The sequence below is a fragment of the Peromyscus eremicus genome, chromosome 4 (assembly GCF_949786415.1).
Source record: "Peromyscus eremicus chromosome 4, PerEre_H2_v1, whole genome shotgun sequence".
Taxonomy (NCBI): domain Eukaryota; kingdom Metazoa; phylum Chordata; class Mammalia; order Rodentia; family Cricetidae; genus Peromyscus; species Peromyscus eremicus.
Genome location: NC_081419.1, coordinates 68,083,648 through 68,101,451, shown reverse-complemented (window position 1 = coordinate 68,101,451; position 17,804 = coordinate 68,083,648). Strand labels below are relative to the sequence as shown.

At 38.2% G+C, this 17,804-nt stretch overlaps 1 protein-coding gene across 10 annotated transcripts in view; it reads right to left on the bottom strand.

Annotated features, from left to right (window-relative positions):
* Phf21a (PHD finger protein 21A) overlaps positions 1-17,804 on the bottom strand; it is a 182,740-nt gene that overhangs the window by 132,122 nt on the left and 32,814 nt on the right. For all 10 annotated transcript variants that reach the window (XM_059260957.1, XM_059260956.1, XM_059260955.1 and 7 more), the window contains 3 exons: positions 14,649-14,789; positions 7,053-7,085; positions 4,554-4,619 (listed from right to left, as the gene is read on the bottom strand). In XM_059260957.1, the coding sequence (XP_059116940.1) occupies positions 4,554-4,619; positions 7,053-7,085; positions 14,649-14,789 (240 nt within the window). The remainder of the gene's footprint in view (positions 1-4,553; positions 4,620-7,052; positions 7,086-14,648; positions 14,790-17,804) is intronic.

The window sequence follows — 17,804 nt, the reverse complement described above, 5'->3', positions numbered from 1 at the left end:
CATCAGAACAGGAGGTGCCTGGGTCGCTGACACTGTAGCGATGCTCCTTCCAACCTAGTCCACTACAGAGCTTCTGGACAACAGAGAAGTAGGAGTATGCCTGTTCAAGCCATCTTTATGTGGGGGTTTCATTCACAGACAAACCTGCTTGTAAACGGCATTTACCATAAAGAAAAAAAGAGGCTTCAATGAGATTAGGAGTGGAGAAAGGGGCTTCAGGGTTGGCTCCTCAGAGCAAGTAACAACTTTCAGCAGTGAGGGCAAGCCAGAGAGGAAGGCTGGCAAACTGAGGCAGGGAAAGCCTACTTGAACGAACATCAACTTTGGCCTAAATCCTCCTAGGACAAGAGACACACTTTGGAATGTTAAGACTGCCTGTTAGGCTAGAGGTGTAGTGCAGTTATAATAGTGCACTTGCTTAACATGCACAGAGCCCTGGGTTCCATCCCCAGAACTCTCAAGAGAAAAAAAAAAAAAAAAAAGAGGAGGAGGAGGAAGAGGAGGAGGAGGAAGAGGAAGAGGAAAAAGATTGTTTTTACAAGAAATTAGAATTAAAACAGAATACTAAAGCACCTGAGCATTTTGGCTCTGGAATCAGAATCTCTCTATTCTGCCACGGACCACATATTGCCTGTCAGATATAAATGGAGGGGGAAGTACAGAATGAGAATGAATCCTGTTAAGGAAATGAATAACTGCTTCCACACGTTAGCCTCACTATGGTTCAAAATAGTTGAATTCTCTGATTAGAGTGGATCATCTATCATGAAGAGAATGTCACACAGTTTTCAAACGCTAACTATTCAGGGACAGACCAAAAACGCTGTCAAAAAATTTTTTTTGAATAATGTTTCTTGTTTTTTTTCCCCTATCTTAAAATGAAACATACATACTATGCAGATTTTTTAAAAACACACACAGGAGAATAAGGGGGAAAAAACAACTATGCTGGGGATGCTATGAATGTGTTGCTCTGATTGATTGATTGATTGATTGATTGATTGATAAAATGCTGATTGGCCAGTAGCCAGGCAGGAAGTATAGGCGGGACCAGCAGTATAGAGAATTCTGGGGACGGGAAGGCTGAGTCAGGAGTCACCAGCCAGACACAGAGGAAGCGAGATGTAAAAGTACCGGTAAACCACAAGCCACGTGGCAACTCATAGATTAATAGAATTGGGTTAATTTAAGATATAAGAGCTAGTCAATAGTTAGCCTGAGCTAATGGCCGAGCAATTTTAATTAATATGAGCTTCTGAGTGATTATTTTATAAGTGGGCTGCAGAACTGCGGGGGCCTGAGTAGAACTGGAGTGGGACTGGAGAAAATTCCAGCTACACAATTATATGTAAAATCACCACCTCCCAACATTTTCTACTGATACTGCTTTCACATACATTTGTATTCCAACACACATGTAACATACATTAAATCATAAATGACTCTTAGCAGAAGCTATTCTACATCACTAAACCATGATTTTAATTGGCTACATAGCATACAATTTATTTAGCCAACTGAATCTAGGAATGTTTTGAGTTAACTGTCAGAGACAAACTGAATCCCTGTAGGTGAAGCTGCCTTCTAAATCCACCCTAGAATTTCTATTCAGGAATCTCAAGCTACAGTTTGAAAGCACTAGAAATTTCCAAACAAGCATTCAAGGAAATTCATTGGGTTTTAGCCACAGAGGATGCTCACTGAAGACGGTATTTTCCCAAACAACTGAAGACGGTATTTTCCCAAACAAAGCACTATCAAAGACTGAAGTTGTATTAATGAATAAGAACGTAGTAAGTCTACTCTAAGAATTGATGACTATCCGCAATGTTGTATTTCTTTAATAAAGAAAAATAAGAAAATGTTTATATTTTACTTGTACAATTAACTTTACAAATAGATATATAAGAATGTATCGAGACCTGGGCAGTGGTCGTGCACACCTTTAATCCCAGCACTCAGGAGGCAGAGTCAGGTGGATCTCTATGAGTTCAAGGCTAGCCTGGTCTATAGAGTGAGTACTGGGGCTACACAGAAAAACCCTGTCTCAAAAAAAAACCCAAAAAAACAACCAAGAATTAAGTCTTTAACTGCAACTATGACATTATTCTTCAGACTTTTCTGTATTTAACTTTTTCTCACAACAAAAACATAATGTTAAGCTAAACTATTAGTCATATGAGTAAGATAACTCAGATTTTAGCTACTAAAGTGAAAGGAAAAGTTTTGCCAAGGTCTAAGTAGTCTTTGACAAGGAAAAACAGGTAGCATCAGAAATTCGTTACAAAATCAAACTCTTGTAAATTTCAGTCTGATGAACAACAGCAAGATTTCCTGCTGGAATGCTGAGGAAGAGTCAGCACTCATATCGGACAGCTTCTTTAAACACTGTCCTGTCCTAGTCTATCAAGAAGGCTATTTTATAGTTTAAGCAAATACAAAATCTGAAAGACTGCATTTCAGCTTAAGGTCTTTCTGATGTTTCTGTCAGTGATGACTAGACAACTATAATTCTCTAAGTGAGGTCAGTCAAGAATAAGAAGTTACAGAATAAACCAAACTGAGGTCGTTTGAATAAGAATGGCCTCTATAGGCTCATATATTTGGATGCTTAGTCAGCAGGGAGTGGAACTCTTTGAAAGGATTAGAAGGGTATGGAGGTGTAGCCTTGTTGGAGGAAGTGTGTCACTGGGGGCAGGCTTTGAGGCTTCAAAATCCCATCAGGCCCAGTCTCTCCCCCTCTCCCTCTTCCTTCCCTCCTTCCCTCTATTTCTCTGCTGCACCCCCTACCCTACCACCCCACCACCCCCCATCTTCCCATACCCCATGCTCTGCCTGTGAATCAGATGTACCTCTTAGCTACTATTCAAGCACAATGCTCCCTGCCATGATGAGAATGGATTAAGCCTCTGAAACTGTAAGCAAACTCCAATTAAATGTTTTCCTTTGTAACAGTTGCCTTGGTAGCCAAGTGGTAGTAGTGCATGCCTTTAATCCCAGCACTCAGAGGGGATTAAGGCAGATCTTTGAGTTCGAAGCCAGCCTGGTCTACAGAGTAAGATCCACTACAGCCAGTGGCTACACAAAGAAACCCTGTCTTGAAACCCCCGCCCCCCCCCCCCAAAAAAAGTTGCTTTGGTCATAGTGTCTCTTCACAGCAATAGAACAGTGACTAAGACACAAACCTTCACACTAGTTGTCACAAACAAAATTTTCAAATAAATGTAATTTTTTCTTTGATTGCCCCATTTCCCTGAAATGCATCTTGAGTTCTTTTAACTTTGTAAAAGCATTTCCCACCCCCATTCCACTAATCATTTTCAACTTCTCTCTGCTAGAATACGTGAAACTTTCAGCAAAAGTGACTCACTCATTGGCATCTTGTCAAAGGAACCCTGCAACTATCAGAAGGCTCAGAACTAAACAGAGCTGTAAAGGCAGACACTGTCACCAACATACTTCACTTTAGAGAACCCAGTCACACACTAACAAGTCCTGTTTACATTTTCTCTTACAAGTTTTTCTCTTCCTCTGCAGCCCATCACCTCCCAGTTTTACTCTGGCTCCTCCTAATCTAAAACACTGTCTGTGGAGGGACAAGATTGGAAAGCACCAAAGAAAGAGGAATCAAAAACAGTGGTTCACCCAGCTTAGGAGATTAACTATCTGTGGTTCTCAAAGTTTATTTCTCCCTTCAATGAAATGAAAAACATGATCAGAAGTCTGCAGGAAAAAAATTATTTGTTGCTATTATTTAGACTACAACATAAAACTCAGTTATGACAAAACTCTTCAGTAAGATTTCACTAGCACTGAACTGTCAACTGGTTCACAGCTATCTGCTCATTACTCCAGGACAGAAACTGCTCTTTTAACTAGAGGGAGAAGAGTGAGCAAAAAAGAAAAGGGGATGATTCATAGATTACCACAGGCATGTACCTAGAGCACCAGTGACTGTCACACTCCACCTGGTGGCAGGTAAAGTGGAAGCTGGTCTACAAAGTGACCAGAGCACTTTGCAGAAGTCCTTGTACAAAACACAAGATGGCCTTTCTTGCCCTACACAGAGTGACTCCAACAAATTCCATCCAAGAGTTTTCAAAGAGCAGGTCAGCATCTGATGAACATCGGCATAAAAGTCTGACAACATTGACAATAGGAGACCTACATGGAGAGCCACCTAATAAGTTAAATGTCAGCTCAAATCTTTGAACAGTTAAGAAGACGACACGGCTGCTACAGGACTCCATATCACACCCACTCCCACTTTCTTTGCCCCTTCCCCTATGGGTAAATTACAGTTTAATTAACACATTAACGGCAGCCTGCCACATTGCTTGTAGGTATCTGCCAGTAGCATATACTGATGGGATACTCTAGAGACTGATTTCAACCAAAAATAAAAATAGATAAACAGCTCAAGCAAAATTAAACTGAGTCTGGCTGCCCACACTTATTTTCACACATGAAGAAAAACAGCAGTTCTCTTAGAAGCTTCAAGCACACATATCTTTAGAACACAATGTTAAAAATATGTCCCCGCCTTCCCCTACCTGTTTCTCACTCAAAGCTGTGATTTTGGCTTGGAGTTCATGAAGCTGTTTCTTTAAGTCAGCATTCTGATTGGAAAGAAAAAATATCTGTGAGAAAGATATTCATTTGTTAACATAATAGTATCAGGAAGATTATGCATATACTGCATTACAAGTGCTGAAGCAACCTTTAGCTATCAAATTTTCCATGCATTAAATTATAAGCATAACATCGACCCCTAAAACAGAATGGAGCAGCTTCCTCCTAACTGTTTTAAATTACAGAAAGTTTTATACAATCTCATCTTGCACTCTAATAGTACCTTTCTCCTAAAATATTGTTATTCTTTATGGAAAGTATCAGTTGACAGAAAACCTAAAGCTCCACTAATCAGACAAAAACAGGAAAATGGAGGTTAAAGGACGCTACCCCGCTGCTTAGCGGCATTATCAACAAAGATAAGAGGCTTTTCTCTACTTGTCCTCTCTCTTATTTAGTAAAATACATTTGTTATTTTAGCCTAGATTTGGAAAGCTGTCAGCACTGTGACTGCCTTAACAGCACATCATTTAAATCAACATGCTGAAATTCTAGGAATCGAAAAACAGTACTATTTGAGATGAAATGCACTGAGCATGTCTGCTTTTTGCGGGGGTGGGGGTAGGGAGGTAGGGGAATGGGATATTAAAGTTTTCAAGTGCTTAACAGGAAAAGTGCTTATTCAGGAAAGCTGAATGTCACCCACACAGTTCCTCATTTCCCTGCCTGGTCTGTCGGGGTTGGGGCACATACTCTTTCTGTACTCAGCTTACCTCATTTGGGACTGTTCCGGTGTATTTAACATAAGGCTTCTCTGAAGGCACCTAAACTGTTGTCCAATAAGTTATTGACCCTCAGATTTTCCAGGTTCAGAATCTACTGTTATATGATCATGAATTATCAGAACTGCTGGCTTCTGAAACTACTTTAATTATTGACAATATAGATCACCATATTAAATATAAAGGACCTGACAATCTGTTGCCACTTGGTTCCCTAAATTCAGTTTAAATTGTGAACACACTAAATAAACATTAAAAAAGGCATGTTTCTGATGTAAGGCAGATGTGGCCACAAAGGCTACTTCTCAGAGTCAATGAATTATTAATACAACAGTCAGACCAGTGAGTCGAGATGAATATTGTACCGACTTAAAAAGAAAAAATTAATCTGCGTTAGTAATACTCTTCAAGAATTTATTTTACTTTATAGAGAGGCATGTATGACCCACTGTCTAATGGATACCAAGAAGACACTACCTGAATAATATGAATCACTGGAGGGCAAGGTAATTTTGGAGAAAGAATTCTCCATAGAAGAGAATAAAATTTCCAAGTCAAAACTCCTATAAAAATTAAATTTGACATTTTTTTAAAGATTTATTTATTATGTATACAGTGTTCTGTCTGCATATACACCTGCAGGCCAGAAGAGGGCACCAGATCTCATTGTGGATGGTTGTGAGCCACCATGTGGTTGCTGGGAATTGAACTCAGGACCTCTGGAAGAACAGCCAGTGCTCTTAACCTCTGAGCCATCTCCCCAGCCCTAAATTTAACATTTTATCAACTATTATATTAATAAGATACCTCTAAACTCTTTTTAAGGGTTCTTTTAGATTTAGAAATTTCAAAGCCAGGTATGGTGGCACATACCTATAATCTCAGCACTTGAAAATTAAAAGCAGGAGTAATAGGAAGCCAATGTCATCTTTAGCTACATATGAAATTTGGGGCTATCCTAGAACATGAGATCTTGTCCCAAAACAATAAACAAAACAAAATGTAAATTTCAAACTTTTTATAAATTATTCTAAAATTTTTACTGTAGATGTAGTAAATCTGATATTCAGGTGTCCTATATATAAACTCCACACAATTAAAAATGGTTTGGGGGCATTTTGTAAGTTTTGAGACTTTAAAAGCCTGCTTAATTCTGAATATGTGAATTTAATCTAAGCCATATATGGGGACACAAGCATGTAATCCCAGCATTTGAGAGCTCAGGGGAGGAGGATGGACAGCCTGAAGCCAGCCAGGTAGAGTGTCAACAGTTGTTTGCCTGTTTGTCCTAGAACTTGCTCTGTAGACCAGGCTGGCCTCAAACTCAGAGATGCACTGCCTTGCCTCCTAAGTGCTAGGATTAAAAGCATGCACACACATACACCCCACTCCCTTCAAAAGTAGCTTTTTAAAGAAAGAAATTTAAGCTATATGAAGCCTGTTAAACCTGTTTTTTTTTAACAAATATTCATAGCAATTAACAAAAAAGCAAAATAACAGTAACAAGGTTGAAATGATAGCAATTTTATACAACTGGATTTTTTTAGACATATAAAACATAAATATCAACATGCAAATATATGTGCTGTTTGGGATGAAACTTTTAAATTTAACTAACATCTGCATTTTACTAGTTTATTGTCATTTTCAATTGATTTTACATTTAAAAATTAAGTTAATAACAACAGAAATTTTTACCTGTGGATCCTGCTTCATTTGAGCAACCAGTTTCTAGTAATAAAGAGAAAAAGAACTGTCAGTTTCACATCCTAACTCCTATGGCTATCTAGGTTTGGGGACACACCCATGCACGCAAACATGCACGCACAAAAATAAAAATAAAAATAAATCAGTATCACCATCAAAATAGACCAAAAGTTTTGGTGAAGTCTGTAAAAGACTATTGAAGCACTCTTTGTAACAGAATAAAGAATCAACTATCCCTTTATTTTTAAAATAAAAAAGTACCTGATTTGTCAGTGTGGAGGAGGATAGTGACTTCTGCAATTTAAATAAGCAGGATGTACAGGCCAGGCAGAGTGGTGCGTGCCTTTACTCCCAGCAAACAGGAGGCAGAGGCAGGCAGATCTCTGTGTGTTCGAGGCCAAACTGGTCTATATAGTGTGTTCCAGACAGCCATAGCTACATAGTGAGTCCCTATCTTAAAACAAACAAACAAAACAAATAAGTAGGATGCTCCAAAGGCCAAATACCCCTTTAAAATACTGTCACCATCTGGATCCCCAAACAAGGTCTGGAAAGAAGCTGTACTGATACAAACAGGGCTGTTTGTATCCAGCAAAGTAAAGGTCTGGCAGGCCTACTGGTCTGTACCTCACAGTAGAAGGAGCCTCGTGTCAAGTGCCTTTGTGCTGTCAGCTCTCAATCCCCTGTAACTGCAGGCCCAGAGATGGGTCCCCTCTTCTGGCCTCTGCAGGCTTCAGGCACACATATGATGCAAATATACATGCAGACAAAATACTCATACACATCAAATAATAAATAGATACCATCTGATCTAACCCAACTGGTAAAAAAAAAACCCAAGAGTAACAATAGCTATGGATAGAGGGATTTAAACAATAAAGGAATATGAGAAGGCTGCCTCCTAAAACCCAGGATTGGGTACCTAGGATTAGCTCTTTTCCAAGTGAATTTTCATATAATAATAGAAAGAGTTGTCACACTCTTTGGGTGACAAGGCACTTTTAAAATGTTTATATAAAAATGTTATAAAAAATATAAAATATACAATACACTCATCTACTTTATTAAACAGAAACCAAGCTTTTATAGTTAGTCAGAGGAGTGATAATATGATAATATACAATACTATATAACAATATGACTTGCAAAAAGCCCCAAACCACAATGTTATAATGAGTCCTTATGCCTTTTAGATTTTTTAGTCTAGTTCTTTCTTCTTTCTTTCTTTTTTTCCTGAGGGTTTCTCTTTATGTAGTCCTGGCTGTCCTGGAACTAGCTCTGTAGACCAGACTGGCCTTGAGTTCACAGAGATCCACCAGCCTCTGCCTCCCAAGTGCTGCGATTAAAGGCATGTGCCACAACCACCTGGCCTAGTTCTTTTTTTTTTTTTAATTAAATATTTTATTTAAAATTTTTATGTTTAATTAAATATTTTATTTAAAATATTTTTTATTACACATTGATATTTTATTTAAATATTTAAAATTAAATATTTTGTTTATTTATATATTAATTAAATATATATTGTTTTAAATATTTTACTTGTGTATGTGCACCTGTGACATGGTGCACATGTGGAAGTAAGAGGCTCACTTTCAGATGTTCGTTCTCTCTTTCCACCATGTGGGTCCCAGGAATTAATCAGGTCTTTGGGCTTGGTAGCAGGGCCGTCCATCCACTTAGCTTCTTGTCGACCCCTTTAATTCTTAATTATCAAGCAATCAGCTAACAAACCCTGCTATTATTGTGCCACTTTCTAAAAGCAATGAACACCAACTCAGCCTTGCTGCTTCCGATGCTATGTGATAAACACACTGGACTAATTTTAAGATGAGTGACCTGGTTGCAATAGCCCAAGAAAGGCTTGGTGAATGATATGACATGTATTCTAACTGGGCAAAAGTCTTTCTTCCTGGTACTAAAATGCATTCTGGATAGCTGAGGCCATCAAATACATAAAGTGTACATGATGAAATTCTGCTTCATGTCTGACAAAACTACCTCTTCAGTAGCCTCATCGAAATCTGTGCAGTAATGCATTGTCTACGAGCTCAATGGAATGGAATGTCTACATCCTTACAAATCTTGCCACACTTCCATTTTAGAAGCTGAATTGGGCTGGGGAGACGGCTGAGTGGGCAAAGGTTATTTCCACCCAAGACTCAAAACCTTAGCTCTATTCCTAGAAACCACCTGGTAAAGCAGAGAACCTATTCCACAGAGTTGCCTTCTGACATCTATATGTGTGCTGTGACACACAAACTCATACACACATAAAATAAATAAATGTAATTAATACTTTAAAAATAAAAAATAAAGTCTGAGTGTCCTTTTTGATTTGGTTACTACAGAACTGGCTATTATCTGTAAAGTTACTTTTGAGGCTGAAAGAGTTTTTTTCCATAACATTGGATTTTTTTAATTGCTATCTATTTATTTAATGTATATGTTTTTTGCTTGCATGTAAGTATGTGTACGATATTCTGCTTCATGTTTGCACCACATACAGGCCTGTCACCCTCAGATGTCAGAGGTAGGTGTCAGATCCCCTAGAACTAGAGTTACAGATGGCTGTGAGCCACCATGTGGGTGCTGGGAACCAAACCTGAGTTCTGCAAAAGTGACAAGTGTTTTTAACCTCTAAGCAATTGATGTAGCCCATGGCACTAGAATTTAAAAACTGACTAGTAAGATCTACCTCTCCAGAAAATAAATAAATCAGCTTTTCTATGTACATGTAGTTAAACCACATTTACACAAACAAGACAAGATGAGGAACTCACTTAGGCCATCCATACCCCAGATGACATTCAACTGGAATTGAGTCATCAAAGTCATTTTCCACTGAATGACTGATACCATTTTCCATGATCTATATTATATCAAAGATAAGAAAACAACAGCCAAGCAGCCAAATCCAGACCACCACCTGCTTCCTAAATAAAGTCTTAGGAACCGAGCCACACCCATTTGTTTATCCACTGTCGGTGGCTGACCTGTCTGCTCAACAGCACAGCAGAGTGACACAGATTATGAATGACCTGCAGTCTAAAATACTTCACCATCCAGCCCTTTACTGAGAAAGTTTGTTAACTTCTGCTTGCTTTACACTAGTCTCCATCCCATATGGAGTTAATACTCTGAAACAGACTCCAGTACGTACACACACACACACACACACACACACACACACACAATTAAATGTAGGTGACCCCCCCCCAAAATGGCCACCATCACTTAAGTATTTATTGACCATAAACTATGTACACACTGGTGCTTCTGCCTACACATGCAAAAACATAAAGAAACCAGACTCCCACCACAGCAACACTAGGCAACTTCTTAATACAGATTTTTACCTTAAAAGCTTAACTTTTACCTAATTTCCTTCCCTAAACAGAAATGCATCAAAAGGTGTTTTTTGCTTTAATATTCAGTTAAAAGTCCATTCTTGCTTTGGCTTCCCCCTAGCACCCAAGACCCATGCTCTGGCATCATTTCTGGCCATCCTGAATGTATCCTGTCCAAGAACTACAAGCATCATCAGCATACAGCCAATCAGAACAGGACCAGCTTTCAGAATAAAGACTATCATTTGGATTAATTGCTATTTTTTTTTTTTCAAAAATAGAAAGATAGGGGACTAAGGAGACGGCTCAGTCAATAAAGTGCTTCATTCATAAATTCTGAGTCTGGATCCCTGACACAAACAAAAAAAGGCCAGGTGTGTGGAGGTACACCTGTAACTCTAGGGTTGAGACAGAAACAGGGGGATCCTGGAATCTCACTGGTCAGCCAGTCCAACCAATCAGTGAGCTTAAGGTTCTGTGCAAGACCCTGTCTCAAAAGAAAAGTTGGATAGTGATAGAAAAAGATATCAATATCCATGCTTGCCCTGTGTGGGTGCAAGCACATGCACCATGCACACATGGACACACACACACACACACACACACACACACACACACAAATAAATAAATAATTTCAAATACATTAATTGGTATGCAAATTGCACAAATAGAATGTATAATAATTAAAGATGAAAACAGGATTATAATTTGGGGGCTGAAGAGATGACTTAGCTTTAATGCAGGACCCAGGTCTATTTCCAGCACCCACAGCAAGTGGCTCACAACTGCCTACCACCCTAGTTTCATAGAATCTGACACTGTCTTCTGACCTAGTAGAGCACTGCATGCACAAGGTGCATAGAACATATACTCAGACACACACACACACAAACATATACACACACACACACACACACACACACACACACATACACAAAGTAAAAAATATTTAACTAAATATCTAATTTAAAAGGCTATAATTTTGGGTTTTGTTTGTTTGTTTGTTTTGGTTTTGGTTTTTTTTTTGTTTTTTTTTTTTGAGACAGGGTTTCTTCTGTGTAGTTTTGGTGCCTGTTCTGGATCTGTAGACCAGGTTGGCCTCGAACTCACAGAGATCCACCTGGCTCTGCCTCCCGAGTGCTGGGATTAAAGGTGTGTGCCATCATTGCCCAGCAAAAGGCTATAATTTTATACTTAAAACAAATAGTTAAATATATAAACAAATTGACAGCTTATATTCAGGGTGTTTAAAATAACTAGAAGAATACATATCCCTTGAGCCAACAAGTATAACTTATTATTTTATTTTATTTGGTTTTTCTAGACAGGGTTTCTCTGTTTAATAGCTTTGGCTATCCTGGAACTCACTCTGTAGACCAGGCTGGCCTCAAACTCACAGAGATCCACTTGCCTCTGCCTCCTGAGTGCTAGGATTAAAGCCGTGTGCCATCACTGCCCAGCTATGTTATTATTTTTATTTAGAATGTGTATGAGGGAAAAATAGAGAGCATACATGTGCACCCACATGTGGAGAACAATTTCCAGGGCTCAGTTCTGCTTCTACTACGTAGATACCAGGGATCGAACTTATATTATAAAGCTTAGCAGTAAGCACCTTTTCCTACTAAGCCACCTTGCTGACCCTAATTATAAATCTTTAGACTTTAAAACAATATCATGAAGACTAAATTTTTCAAAATTGTTATTTTTATGTAAGTGATATACTTGATTTCAAATTATGAAATAAGATAATACTTAAAAAGTTCAATTTAGGGGCTGGAGAGATGGCTCAGAGGTTAAGAGCATTGCCTGCTCTTCCAGAGGTCCTGAGTTCAATTCCCAGCAACCACATGGTGACTCACAACCATCTGTAATGAGATCTGGTGCCCTCTTCTGGAATGCAGGCAAACAGGCAGACAGAACACTGTATACATATTTTAAAAATAAATCTTTTTTTAAAAAAGTTCAATTTATTGATAATTCTTTCAAGAAATATTTGAGATATGTGTCTTATGATGAAAAATTAAAAGAATGTAAACTGTATTCTAAAATTTCTTAAGAGAAAAAAATTCTAGAAATCACATATACTACCATAAAATTATCTTCGATTCACACAGATTTCAAATTGTTACTATATTCCCAAAATCTACTGGTGACATCAGCTCTAAACAATTATGAATTTAAGTTTTGTTACTTGCCACTGACCTGAAATGGGTTCAATATTCCTCTATGTTAAAATATTTTCATCCAGGAGCTGAGAGATGGCTCAGTGGTTAAGAACCCTGGCTGCTCTCCCAGAGGTCCCAGATTCAATTCCCAGCACTTACATATAACTCTCTGTAACTCCAGTTCCAGGGGATCTGATAATCTCCTCTGGCCTCCACAGACACCAGGCACACATGTGGTACACATACATGCAATACACATAAAAGAATAATTTTAAAAATAATTTTGATCCAAAAAAATTTTGGCTTTATGAATAAATATTTACTCTCCTCAATAAAGACCAAAAGCAAGGCCAAACAAAACAAGATGTGCATACTGTGTACTAAGAGAAGCATACCCTACAGGGCGACTACTGAGCAAAGATCCACAAGGTCCAAAGCATCAGCAGGCACTTCCAAACAAGAGCTCCAAGTGGAAAACAACAACAACGACACACATAGCACGTAACTTTGAAGCTTTCCTGTCAGCTCTAATCCACATTAATTCTGAGGCAATAGGAAAACCCAGTAATTATCCAAAGCCCAATGTATATCCCAACAATTTCAGAAATCAATGCTGTATTAGCTCACACAAGAAAAAAACAGAGAAAGTATACCCCCAAGCAAACGCTTTTAAAAAGTAATGTATGTGTTGTGGCTCAAACTTGTAGTCTCAGTGCTTAGAAAGCTGAAACAGGAAGACTGACAAGAGTTTGAAAGGAGACCCTAAAACAAAAGTATATTCTAACTGGAAATGCAGCTCAGTGGTAGATCAGTCACTGACATGTGCGAAGTCCTGAGTTCAACCCAAAAATATCAAACACAGAGTAGTTTCCTTCATCATTACATCCCCAAATTCACAAATGTTATATGGTCAAAAGTAGCCAAATCATCATTTATCACTTTTGAAAAGCAAGGATTATGCACATGTATGTTTATTTGTATGCCTCAAACCTAATGCCCAGCTGATGTCTAAAAAATGAAACAAACATTAATCCCAGCACTCGGGAGGCAGAGACAGGCGGATCTCTGTGAGTTCGAGGCCAGCCTGGGCTACCAAGTGAGTCCCAGGAAAGGCGCAAAGCTACACAGAGAAACCCTGTCTCGAAAAACCAAAAAAAAAAAAAAGAAAGAAACAAACAGCAATAGTCTGTTTATACAATAAATGTTAACAATGTAGTTATTTTTCTGTCTTGATTATAATTATGTTTATGTTTATATATTTCCGTGTCAACATATACAAATTAAAATACATATTGTTAAGCTTATCATATTATAAAAACAACTGTATAAAATGAACATAAAACTTATATATACATTTTATAATTATATGCTTTAAAGGTTTGTTTACTTTTATCTGAGATAAAAATATAAGGGTTAAAACATTTTAAATATTGGTAACAGCAACCAGATTATCTTTATCAAAGACTGGAATCATCAAAAAGGAATAAAAAAACTTCAATGAAGTACGAAGATGAGTCACAGAGGAGCACAGGTGTTAGCATGTGTAGTAAGTATGTATACACTTGGCTTAAACTCATCTCATCTTTATTACGGTGAAATAAGGAAAGTCGGCACTGAGGAAGCAAAGGTGTGCGGACTGATGCAAATTCAAGGTCAGTGGAGTTTACATGGGGAGTTCCAGGCCAACCAAGTCAACCCATGGAGGCCCTGTCTCAAAAGATCAAAAATAAATTTAAAAAAGCCAAAACATATAAGAAAGGTATCACGTGTATTGTAAAAGGCCTTCAAATGGGCCAGAAAAACTGCAAAAAGCATTGTTTTTTCCAAATACCTTTAGGATATAAAAAAAAAAACTATTTCCAGTCCCTTTTTTTTTCTAGAAAAGATGTCAGGAATATCTTCTTAAAGTTCTCAAAAGCAGTAGGAGTGCGTTTGTGGGGCAGTAACTGCGGGCAAATGCCATGGTCACTGGTTAAGTCTTGGAATGATTGCATAACCTGACCAAAACACAGAGCTGGGTCTGTTTCCTTAGCAACACAGTATACATGGGTAGCCAACACATGACATACCTGGTGAACCTGAATTTCCACTTTCAGAGCCTCCTGTAGGGTCTGCAACTCCATCCTCTGCCTTCTCCCCTTTCTTCTGCTTGCTGATTCTACAGTGTCTTCACCTCCCTTTAAAATAACAAGCTCCTCTTGTTGCTGCAGCTGTAGAGATCATAGAATGCTTGGGATCATCAATGAAGAAAATTTTTGTCAAAATAATTAAATTAAAAATCTTTTATTTTGTAACACGAAGAAGGTATCCCCAAAGGACTTTTAAAAAACAGTTCAGTACCAAAACTTCCTGGGTTTTCTTCTTTTGAGCATTCCTCTACAGAACACTTCAAATAACTAAGAAAAGAAAGACAACAAATACCCACTGTGTGCTCAGCACTGAGGGCAGGGGGCTGAAAGACCACTTCCACCTAGAGGAGAACTAACAGGGGAGACTGTCATCATTCAGAGCACTCAGACACAAAACATGGTCGGTCAAGCATTTTCAAATCAGAGTGGACTGAAGAGTTCCCAGTCTCCCGGGGGCTAAGTTAAAGCACCATGGGAAGGTATTTTAACTTGACTGCACTCTTACTCTATTCTAGAAACAAGTCCTAAAACAAAGGGAAATCCTTGAGTGACTTAAGTGTTTTAATTAACGACTTACTATTTAATCCAAATACGACGCACTGCAGCACTGCAGTCACCCCAGGAACTGGGACCCACCTTCCTGGGTAGATTCTGAGATGGTCTAACACTGGCACATGTTTCTAGCTTTGCAGTGACTACTGTCTCCTTTTCAAACTTGACAGTGCATCTCTCCGACCATATGCGTAACTGTATGTAAAGATGTCGTCTGCTGGATTTATGATTGTAAATGGGACACCTAGTCTCACCTCCCTGTCCTACACCATCATTACTGCAGCTTAACCAAATGGCTAATTTTTCTTTTAGCCTTTTTTTTTTCTTTTTTAAAATGTGGTCATAATTTGGGGTATTCTATCAAATCAAATGTATTTTTTTGTCTGAATAAATTTAAACTTTATTGTGGCCGGGCGGTGGTGGCGCACGCCTTTAATCCCAGCACTCGGGAGGCAGAGCCAGGCAGATCTCTGTGAGTTCGAGGCCAGCCTGGGCTACCAAGTGAGTTCCAGGAAAAGGCGCAAAGCTACACAGAGAAACCCTGTCTTGAAAAACCAAAAAAAAAAAAAAAAAAAAAATTAAACTTTATTAAAAACCTCTTCTCTTCCTTATACCTATAAAAGCTGTAGCTAGTGCTGCTTTTTGGCAGAGGAAGGAAATTTGTACCTGACAACAATATGACGAGACTCATGACCACCAGGCTCTCTAGCAACCATTTATCCACTGACAGTCCTCATCAGCCTGAGTTTCTCAAAGTCTGTTGTAAAACTGAATTCACAGATCTATGATGAAATCGTTAACTATAAAATATATTCTTAGGAGTTCTAGTTTCCATTATATTTACTTAATCTCTCTGGGCTTAAAACATCAATGACAATCTCTCCTCTAGGGTTTATACACTATGTTATATAAAATCAGAATATTCTAACCTAAAAAAGATTAAATTCTCAAAGTACAAAATTCTTTCAAAGTTACATCTCTAGAAGATTTACTTTGCCAAACTTAAATTCGTACAGACAGGCAGATTCAGGGGAAATAATTTTTAAAAGGAGACATATCATGAATTTCAGCCACTTACTATCCTAAAAACTGTTTGGAATTATAATAAATACCAGAATCATTAGTAGCTCATGTAGAGCAAGACTTCTTGTTGTCATTTACACATTCTCGATTTGCAATTGCTAATTTCAAAACTATACCAGCTACTTCAATTTTAAATGCTAAAATAATCTCCCTTTTCAAACTCTTAATTTAAACATGACAGTTCTGTTTTACAGGGTTTCACTATGTAGCCCAGACTTGCCTTAAACTTCCTGTAGATACCAGCCTGGCCTTGAACTCACAATCCCCCTACCTTGGCCTCCTGAGTGCAGGGACCATAAATGTAACCTACCACACTCAGTTTACATTACAACTCTTTAAAAACACATGGTCATAATTTTTGCAAAGTTCTATCAGAAAATGTGTCCAAAAAGATTCCCTACAATTCTTTTTATGTTAAGGATAGCCCCACTACAAGAGCATGTTCAAAATCAGAAAGGCCTATTTCCCTGCACCACTGGTCACACATGACACCACAGCTCAGCTGAACCCAACTCTTAAAACAAGCAGATCACAGACACAGAGAACTTACAATACCCACCACAAAAGGTTAACATTGTTTATACAGTCAAGGCTTTCACACATTAACAAAAATTCTCACAAGAGATAAGAATGACCAATAAAAAGTGTGAAGTCAGTTAAAGTCATGTGAGTGAAAGTAGCTTTATGAAACTCATCCTAACATGAATATACACTCACAACAACTTTAAGGACTGGCCAACGACTATAAAACCACCAGTCTGTACTAATGACAGAAACACAAATCCAAGAAGGAAGGTTTTGCCTATGCTGCTGAAGATGCATAATAATAAACTCTAAGCTGCCTAGGGTGGGTCTGATGGCGCTTCATAATCCTGCTGAAAGCCATCTCTGGGTGAAAGGGCTACTTAGCTTTCTTCTTTTGTGGAGTATCACTATTCTCAAATTTTTCCAGAGGCAATGCATATCTCCTATCAACTAAGAAAAAAATAAATGAGAATAAATAAAGCATCAGAAACATTTATAACCTAAAAAAAAAAAAAAAAAAAAAACTCAAAAAAGAAAAAAGTACTTGGGTACAATGGCACACTCCTGGAATATCAGCACTCAAGAAGTGGACAGCAGAGTTTAAGGCCAATGTCCAAGCTACACAATGAGTTTGAAACCAACCTAGGCTACATGATATCCTGTCTCGAGGAAAGAAAGAAAAAGGAGGGTGGAGGGAAGGAGGGCAGACAGGACAGAGCAAAGAGTAAAAACAAGGTTTTAACCTGGAGACTCTAAATGTCAAAGCATGCCTTGTACAACAAGCCTGCCAGTCAAGCTAATGAGGAGCTGGCAGCTTGTACTTCCTCTTCAGGTTGTTGTCTGCTTATTAGATATATACAAAGGCATTTAAATGCCAATTACCCATTTTGTTTTAGAATAAGACTGAAGGGTTAAAAAAGATCATGACTGATCACA